Here is a 9,783-nt window from a genome sequence, read left to right as displayed (position 1 = left end):
GCTCATTGTTTAGCTGTCCGGTAACTTTACTGTTTTGGTTCATCGTTCTCATAGTGTCGTTTTTGGCCACAGCAGGCAGCTGTACTCTACCTGCAGACACTGTTAGAGACTAGCTGGCGAACATAGTGGAGCATTTAGCAGCTATGGAGCCTGACATTAGGAGTGTGTGGAGACCAAAAACTGAGATAAAAGAGGGTGAATATCGGACTTAACATTCATCAAATGGACGTAAATACCACTCCTATTGAATGATCATGTTGCTCCTTAATGCTGGATTTGTAAACAGGCAAATGTCTGCTAACACGTTCATTATATCATCTTGCTTACACCGCCCCCAGGTGGCCAAAAAAACAATCCTATGTCATTATTGCAGGTGAACCCTCAACATCTGTCATTAAAAAAAAGAAAGAAAGAAATGGTTTGAGGGGAAAAATATAATATCTGTGGAGGTGGAGAGGTTAGCTGAACATTCATTAAGTTTTCTCACAAAGCAGCTGAAGCAGAAGGTGCACGGTACCTCCTGCCCCCCCCTAACACACACACACACACACACACACACACACGCGCGCGCGCACTTTATTCATGCACTCATGCGGCCTGATTAAACATCTGCTCAGTATATCTTTTCCCCATCATATCTGCATGATTCTATCGCTCCAGAGGGAAATATACTGATATGTGCGCGCGGAGCCACCCACGGGGCGCGTGCACGGTTTAATCATATATCTGGGGGGAGAGAGAGAGAGAGAGAGAGAGAGAGAGAGAGAGAGAGAGAGAGAGAGCGAGAGAGATGCTGTCGGGTGTTGAGTCCGGTGTGACTTATCTATCCTACTCTGCTGCTGTCGGTAACGGACCGGCTGCGCACACACCTACACTCCTATCTCTGTCACACACAAACACGCACACGCACACACACATACACCGGGAGCACCGGACTGGCGCACAGGGAGACCCATGTCACACCGGATCGAGCAGGGGAATGTACCGGAATCCGCTGCACACGCCCGGGCTGTCCCGCACTGAGGGCTGCGCTGCATTAACGGGACACGACACCGGGCTGAGCCAGGGGCGGTACTGGACCGGAATAGTGTGATAAAGGAGGCACCTGGCTGCGTAGGGAGCGAAAGAGAGAGGGGTGGTGGGGAGGTGGGGCGGGAGGGTTTGGAGGGGAGCTGTTCCCAGCGGTTAGAGTTTTTTTTTGGTGGTGGTGGTGGTGGTGGTGGTGGGGGGGGGGGGGGGGGGGGGGTTAACAACACCGCTTGCGCGCAACGGAGAGTCGGCGCAAAGTTTCCTCGATGGCGCTGGTGATGGAGCCCGTGAGCAAATGGAGCACGAGCCAGGTGGTGGACTGGATGAAAGGTAGGCTATAGTAACACACATACACACACACACACACACACACACACACACGCACACATATGCAAATGACAATCCATAGTCAAACATCACGAGACACACCTGGATGCAGACCCCCCCCCCCCACACACACACACACACACACTGAGTGATCATGACTGATGAACAGTAATGCAGAGGAGACAGAGGAAGGCTGGCAAGATGTTATGATGCGTGGGAGGTGTGTGTGTGTGTGTGTGTGTGTGTGTGTGTGTGTGTGTGTGTGTGTGTGTGTGAGTGTCCATGCATCATCCCGGCACCTGATGATCAGTGGGTGATGATGTAATGTGTGAGTGACAGGAGGAAACCCAGCCGAACTTCACTGCTGAGAGCAGGGGCGGGTTTAGGAACTTTTGAGCGAAACATATAATAATAATTTTGCGTCCTTTTGTGGTAATGTTGTAGTGGTTTTGTGTTTCTTTGGTTCTGTCGTCATTTTGTGTCTCTGTGTGATCAATTGATGTCCCTCTGTGATTGTTTCTATGTGGCTGCATTATTTGTAGTCGTTCTCTGTCTCTTTGTGGTTGTTTGCTGTCTTTGTAGTCTCTTTTTAATTGTTTTGCATCAGTACTTGGTCATTTAGTAGTCATTTCACATCTCTTTGTTGTAGTTTTCTGTCTCTTTGTATTAGTTTTGCATTTCTTTGTTGGACATTATGCACCTCTTTTGATTGACTTCCCCACAAGAAATGTTAACAGCCACCTCATCCAGATGTTGTGATACTAACAGAACTACCACCTTCTTACTCTGGTTACGGGGGCACCAGTGTGCCGCCCCTCTGGCAGAGAGAAGAGATTTTTAACAGGCGACTAATAAAGCAGGATTGAGCTCAAATTCTCTCATGCTCTTAGACTGACAAAGATTTAAATTCAGGTCATATACTATAAATGCTGTCAAACTGAGATTTCGGGGAATGACGAGTACTACAACAGCACATTTAAAGACAGAAAAACAACCATAAATGAGTATATTTATTCAAAAATGTAATTGAGTTTTGTCTACATGAGTACTTGCAGTGATCAGACTAGAGATTACAGTCATTCATAATTCATGAGCCAGGCTGATTAGGTTTGTACCCAGGGGCCTGTGTGAACATTGAAAAACTCTTTTGCAAGTTATTATTGTTATCCCTGTGAATAATGGGCCAATGTAGACGATATGACAAACTCTATTTCCTGCTTTTCTGGCATGCTGAAGTTTGATATTATATATTTCCTGTATAATCGAGGATAGAACATGAGATTTGGTGTCAGTCCTTCTGAAACAATCGTCTCTTTAGGCTCGTCTTTCTTCACCAATCATAGCTTTTCATTTACCTTTTATTAAAGTACAACACGTGAGTTGTTAAAAACATATTGGTAACAACTCATTTTGACTCAACATGCAGTGCCAGGTCTCCCCCCAAAAAAAAAACACCTGCCAAAAGGAGACCTGTCACAGTAAAGACCAATCCATTAATCAGATTTATCATCTCACCTAATTTAGTCTAATTTGATAGCCTCGTTTTAGCTGTGACGCCAACCCTGTAGTTCCATTAAAAAAGTAATAAATATCCAGGTTGGCAAAAAAAGGGAAGAATGTGAAGGTCACGCAGAACTTTCCATCCAGTTAGTAAAAATATTTTGAGCTTGAAGAAATACTTCTGCTGGTATTTTTGGAGTTTCAAGGAAAGGTATGGAATCTGAGGGCGCTAAAACCAAATTAGGGATTGTATCAGTAAAGTTTTACTCCACCCAAAATCTCCGACACCCTCGAGACAAAGAGGTGGTTGTAAAAACGTTTGCAGTTTTGGAATGCGAAGGTTTTAGAGCAGTTACAATGGACTCCAATGGTGACAAGTACATAAACGCATCATTTACAAGCCAGAAATGAGTTCTGAATGCAAATTCATTTTCCTAATTACTGGCTAATGGTTGTCAAAGAATTTCTTCAAAGATCACATGTTCAGAGTAATGTTCTTTATTAACACAGATGTGGCAATACATCGTTAAAATAATACATTCATGACAGTACAATAAGATACTGAACATTCAGTTGGTTTTGGCTGCACCAATGCAGTTGGTCTATCGTTAATATCACAATATGATCAATTTTGATCACAATAAAAATAATACCAGTTTCATCATAAACAATAAGGTTATGGAACACAACTAATTCTTCCTAATTCCTGCTTTTACAATCATTTAAAGAAAATTATTGTTGACGTATACCTCTAGTTAACAACTTGTACATCCATTTGAGAGAGGGATGTTTCAACGAATTCTCACCAAGTGTTTTAGCAGTAAAGACCTTTAAAATGTTGGCATTTATAAATTACAGCGCCCTCATCAGGCCAATCAATATATAATGTTGTACCAGAAAGCTACTTCTTAGAGACGATGAAAAACTGGAGCAGTGAAGTCCAGCATGTTACCTGCTGTTTTATCTTTAGATTTGCACCCCGCGTCAGGTCATGCAGCGACATCTTTCCCATCCTGGAACGCGGAGCTCTCATCACAAAACACAGCCTGTCCCACACACTCCACATAATCTGAGATAAAAAAAAGACTAATAATGACAACCAATGTTAGAAATAATTGTTATTCATCATGTCTGTTTGTTGCATAAAAAGCAGGTCAGGGAATTTATTGACACACACGCTTCAATAAATCGTGACAAAGATTTATTTACATGATGTTCTGTGTCAGTTTCTCAGAGCCTTATCATTGGATGGGTTATTAGTTGGTCATGTGCATATGGCATGTGTTTATGTGTGCCCCTGTGTGTGTGTGTGTGTGTGTGTGTGTGTGTGTGTGTGTGTGTGTGTGGGTGGGTGGATGGTGAGTTGTTCGTCCCAGACCGTCTGTGCAGAACAGCTGACAGACACACACACCCGCTCTGAACAGAAGGCTCCACCCGGGTCCTCGGACATTTGCGCTCACACACACACACACATACAAGCATACACACAACACACGTGGCATGCTTTAGTGTGGTATTCGGTTCACGCTGGGTCTCTTGGGTGTGTCTGTGGCGATAGAGGGAAACATGATATACTATATTTGTGTGTGTGTGTGTGTGTGTGTGTGTGTGTGTGTGTGTATAGAATAAAGTGCCTGGATCACATATGCACACTGGCCTTTGGGGCCAAAAGGTTTGCACGTTGTTGATTTGGCGACAGTGTTGCATCGGCACGTCTGAGGCTAGAACACCATGGGAGTGGTACACATCAATGGTAATATGAGAACTTGCTGGGAATGCTGGGAATTCTTTTTTGCCCCATGTCCCATGGAAGCCTCGGACATTTTCTACCTAATTTCCCTTGCATGAATTCGATCGGCATACTCCAAAAATGAGCGGAGGAATTGCCGTGACAGCACGTGTGATGAGAAGGCTGCCAGAGTGATTGTCACAGCCTTTAGGATCAGACGATTTTAGGTCCGTGGGCTCCTTTTTCTCTTTTTTAAGGTGAGACATGGCGAGACTCGGGAGGATTTAGATTACTTAAAACATTTGCCAGGTTGCATCACAAAAGTCAGACTCTGTTGCTGTTGCTTCACACTGAGCAAACAAGTGGCACGTGAGGGGAATTTGGTTTGAACTGTTTTCGGTCACTCAGAGGCCAACGAGTCCAGGCGGGCCTGTTAAAGTCACTCCAGTATGATACATTTACATACTGTAGCGAGCTAAGTGTTTTTGAATGCATCACTTAATGTTGCGTTCAGTAGTTTTCTGATTTTAAACCCTATGCCGCAGCACTTAACAGGAAGAATTACTAGCGTCGAGGTAAGAATATTAAAAGCCTTCTCAATGGAGACAAATATAAGCAATTAGACTGATGCCAATTAGCTGATTGACATTTCAATCAGGAGACATATTAAGAAAAGATAATTGTTTATTATAACTGATAATGTGTCATAATGAAGTCTTGACAGACAGTCTTTGGCTCTTTGGCTCTACAGGGAGATTTGTGCAGCAGCAAGATAACCCCCCCCATCGAGTCCATACACCGGTAGGACTGGTTGACTGGCAGCTGATGAAATTATAACGCTGATGAATCTGAAGCCTGGGTGGTGATGGGGAGACGGCAGCAGGATGCTAATTTAGCAATGTAGGTGTGTCGCTGTGCTATTGGATAGAGCAGCTGAAGAGAACAGCTGATCGAGCATTTGTGAGAGGAGTGAATAGCAGGATACATGAGGAATAAAATACAGGCCGAAGAATGCAAGAGAATAGTCCTGACTGAACTCACGCCAGAGATTCATTTCAAAATCAGGTTTCGGTACAAATGCACAATGTTGTTTCTTTATTTCTACATGGGTCATCAGCTGGTGAGGACCGTTAGCCTGGGACCTGTTAGCTTTAGCCTCTGCTTTTTAGCATGATATCATGTAGCCATCAAGTGACTTTCTACAAGTCCACTTAAAACATTAAAATTGCTGGAGACATTGCTTTTAGCCAACTCGTGGAGCTAACGTTAGCTTGATTAGCTAGCTAGACACAATGGCAGCTGGTAAAATCGATGGTTGCTGGCTAGAAACAAGTGGCTTCATGCTATATTTATATATAATAATCTAAAATACTCTACAGTGTTGAGAAAAACTGCACAGTTATCTTAACTGTACCCAAAATGTATAACCAGTTTTTTGTTGTTATTGCCCAAAGAAACTGAGAAATGTTTGCCATTGCAGGGTTAAAAGAAATGATACAATCTGGTTTCATAAACCTCAAGCCAGCTTCCTTTTAACTGGGCTATAATGTTTTTCAGACTTACAGGAAGTAATCTGTTTTTCTATATTTATGTCCCATTCTAAGCTATTTTTGCTCATTCGTTGGTCAAAATGTAATGGACATGTTTCCAGCTTCCAGACATGTACAGTCACCTGGACATAATCCTGCTTGACACATTCTGTTTATTAACTAATTCAAATGTCCGAGGAGAAAATGTCCAACTCAAGTGGACATTTCTTTGATTTAGCATTGCCTGGAGTATTATTCTCAACCAGAAAATGAAGGAGGCCAACGCTTACAGTAAACAACATCATTTACACTCGGGAACTGCAAGAAAATACATACAAAAGCACAAAAAAAATGTTATTAACTAAGGAACAGAATTTGCTTGGTTTATTTACCCCATGCTAAATTACCCCACACAACACTGTGATTTAAACTGGCAACCTTCCGGTCATAATCTCACCTCTGAAAGCCTCCATGCTCATAACATCCTGCATTTAGAAATCACAAGAACACAGTGAATACTCATCTCCATTTTTATTGTTACCGAATCTTAAGAGTGCTTGGAACAGATGACACATAACCCGACAGGGAGGGCCGGATCTTTTATAGGACTCTCGAACATCCCAGAAGTCCTGCAAAATCTAGTTTTATTAGACGTGTGTGTGTGTTTGTGTGTGTGTGTGACAGAGAGAGAGAGAGAGAGAGAGAGAGAGAGGGTGTTTTTGTGGGAGTTTGGCTCGCCTGCTGTTGTGAAAAGTGTGCCTCTGTAGGAGTTAAGTGTGTGAGTCAGCTATGAATCACACTTTTTCTGTACCAGTCAAACACATGCGCACACTTGAACTCTCTCTTTCTGACACACATGCACACTTACACTGTACATACAGAGATATGAGCGCCTGGTTGTGTAGATTAAACGCCATTATACAAGAAACAGGCCACACAGGCATCTGCACTGAGCTTGTGATTGTCAATTTATATAGAAAAATGTGAGCATTTTTTAGGTACAGTTATTCCCAACCAGATGTGTCTTGTTCCCCAGATGATGCTCTGCAGTTGCCAGGAGCACAACTAATTACAAACAAGATAGAAATTATGATTTTAATCAAAAAAACAACATAAAAACAAAATACATGTTGAGTCAACAAGTGTTGAGAATGTGTGAAAACCAGTCAGCAAGCAAGGACACAAGCTGAAAAGTTAAAAATAATTTAAATACAGTGTTAAAATGGCTAAACGTAATGGATAAATCGTTGAAACTGTTAGCTGAAAGTAATCTATAAATAGATGGCTATAACATAAACAGTTGGTTAGTGTAATGGAGTAATATTAAGCCGAAGGTGAGCAATAAACAGCTAAAAGATAAACGGCTGAAATAGTTAGCTGAGAGTAATTGATGAATGTTGGTAAAAAAGATGAATGGTTGAAAGAGTTAGCTAAAAGAAATGGTGAAATGGTTATTAGCTGTTAGCTAATAAATGGAAGATAGCTTTACGACAAATAGTTGAAAGTGTTAGCTAAAACAATGAAAGGCTGAAAGTAATGGACGAATGGTGAAATAGCTCAAAGTAATATATAAATAGTTGAAATAAATGGCAGTGTTGATGAAGGGGTTTGGAGTTCATGGGTGACAAGGCTGTGGGAGTTTATATTACAAAATAAGTTGACTGTACCGCTGCAGTAAAAGCGTGAATGGTATGCAGCAGTCATTATGCTGTATGTATAACTGTATAGCAGTGTTTTAGTTACTCTGTGTGTGGGTGTGTGTGTGTGTGTGTGTGTGTGTGTGCTCCCCGATGTTGCTCACAATTTGACTCATCAGTATTCAGGGCATTCACGCTGTCCCTCACTGCCAGAGATAAGCGATGCTGATTATCAGTGAACTTTTGCTACACAGTGTACATCTCCCCTTCTGCTTCTCTGCCTCTCTCAGCTATAGTAACACTTTGCCTGCGAGAGCCCACATTGTTCTAATCAGCTTCACGTCTATTAGGAACCAGCTGCCATTAACACTCATTAACACACGCCGTGCGAGGGAAAGAAAAAGGTTCTCAGACGCCTAACTTTAGTAGAAATAGCAATATAACAATGTAGAAACCAAACGTGTGTGAAATGCAGAGTCGTCTGAAATGCGTACTTAAGTTTGGAGGTGTGAGCAGCAAGGTGTAGTACTCATGCAGAATATCCATTTCATATTACGATATTGGATTATTTATTATTTATAATGATTCATTAACATTTAAGCAGCAGTTTATTATTATAGCTGGTTAAGATGGAGTCGTTTTAATTATTTAGTTTAATGTTGGGTATTAAAATCTGCAATCATTTTTTTTTGGCCAAGTGAACACAAAACTGACATGTTATCACCTTTTAAGTTGATATGGTTAACTTACTATACTTACTTATTAATTAAGTGAGTTTTTTAAGGTGACGCAGGTTGATTTCTGAACTTTAGACAGCGCCATGCTAGCTGTTTCCCCCCGCTTTCAGTGTTTAAGCTAAGCTACGCTAATCGCCTTCTGCCTCTAGCTCTACACTTGACGCACAGAAATGAGGGGAATATTTTTATTTTTACATTATTATTTTATGTAGACTATACTATGCAGTGGTCTGAGAAGAGGGTGGGAACAGATGCAGTCCCTGTCCCATGTTGTATCATCACAGAGTCCTTTAGTAAAACAAGGTGATTTTGTGGTGTGTAGCATGAAATAGACGTATCTCACAAGGTAGACCATCCTCTTGTTGAATAATTCACTTAAAATGAACCTAAAGTGTACCTCAAGTGACCTTAATAATACAACTGGAAGCCACACAAATCACGTCTGAGTGGTTTGATGTCTTTGTTAGCATCAAGTCCTTTCATGCTTGTCAGTGGGAGCTGTCAGCCGAGATATCGCTCATCGACTTGAAGTGTTTGGCAGTCCAGATAGTGAAATCAATTTGTCTGGTTTCCTTCCAAAATGAGATAGAGGTGAAAAGACGATGCCTCGTATTCACCGTTGATTGCAAGTAGAGCATAAAAGCTTTGTTTATATGCGCTTTAAAGAGATGAAATGACGTGTTTTTGAATTTTTTGATGGATTTCAGGCTGCGACATCTTCTTTTATTCTAACTCGTTATACGGCATTTTTGAAACTGAACGCTTCATTTAGACTTCAGATGTAGTGGCTGTTGAGGGGGAGGAAGCGACAAATGCTGTTTTCTCGTCGCTGATGAGAGATGGAATTAGTGTGTGTGTGTGTGTGTGTGTGTGTGTGTGTGATGGTGTGTGTGTGTGTGTGTGAGAGATAGTTTGCAATTTAGCAGCTGGCTTATGAGGTTTTTTTCTTTTCCTCTTTTCCGACTTCTCTTTTCTCTCCCCTTCTCTTGCCAACCTGTTTTTTTTTTCTCCCTCCCATCTTTGTTACTGTGGTTTTGATAGATGAGTGTATTGTAAAGCGGGGACTTGAAGCGGGGGAAATCAATGCTCATTCCTCAGAGGTGTGTGTGTGTGTGTGTGTGTGTTTGCCAGTTGGCTGTTTGTTAAGAGGTTAGAAGCTGGATACAGTCATTGTTTTGGGAGCCAGGGGCTGCAGCTGAGCCGCTCTGTCTTCATCTGCTTTCCTTTGACTCAGCAAACACGGCCAGGCCAGACGAACACACACACACGCGCACACACACGCACGCACACGCACG

General features: G+C 42.0%; 1 protein-coding gene across 1 annotated transcript in view; it reads left to right on the top strand.

Moving 5' to 3' along the window:
* Window positions 1–1,295: 1,295 nt before the first annotated feature.
* Window positions 1,296–9,783, top strand: part of cnksr2a (connector enhancer of kinase suppressor of Ras 2a) — a gene marked incomplete at both ends in the record, with an annotated part of 43,637 nt that continues 35,149 nt past the window's right edge. Inside the window, one exon of the mRNA XM_079181591.1 lies at window positions 1,296–1,359. Within this exon, the coding sequence (XP_079037717.1) occupies window positions 1,296–1,359 (64 nt within the window). The remainder of the gene's footprint in view (window positions 1,360–9,783) is intronic.

This window comes from Pholis gunnellus (genome assembly GCF_910591455.1).
Source record: "Pholis gunnellus genome assembly, chromosome: 20".
NCBI lineage: Eukaryota > Metazoa > Chordata > Actinopteri > Perciformes > Pholidae > Pholis > Pholis gunnellus.
This window is presented reverse-complemented; position numbering and strand designations above follow the sequence as displayed.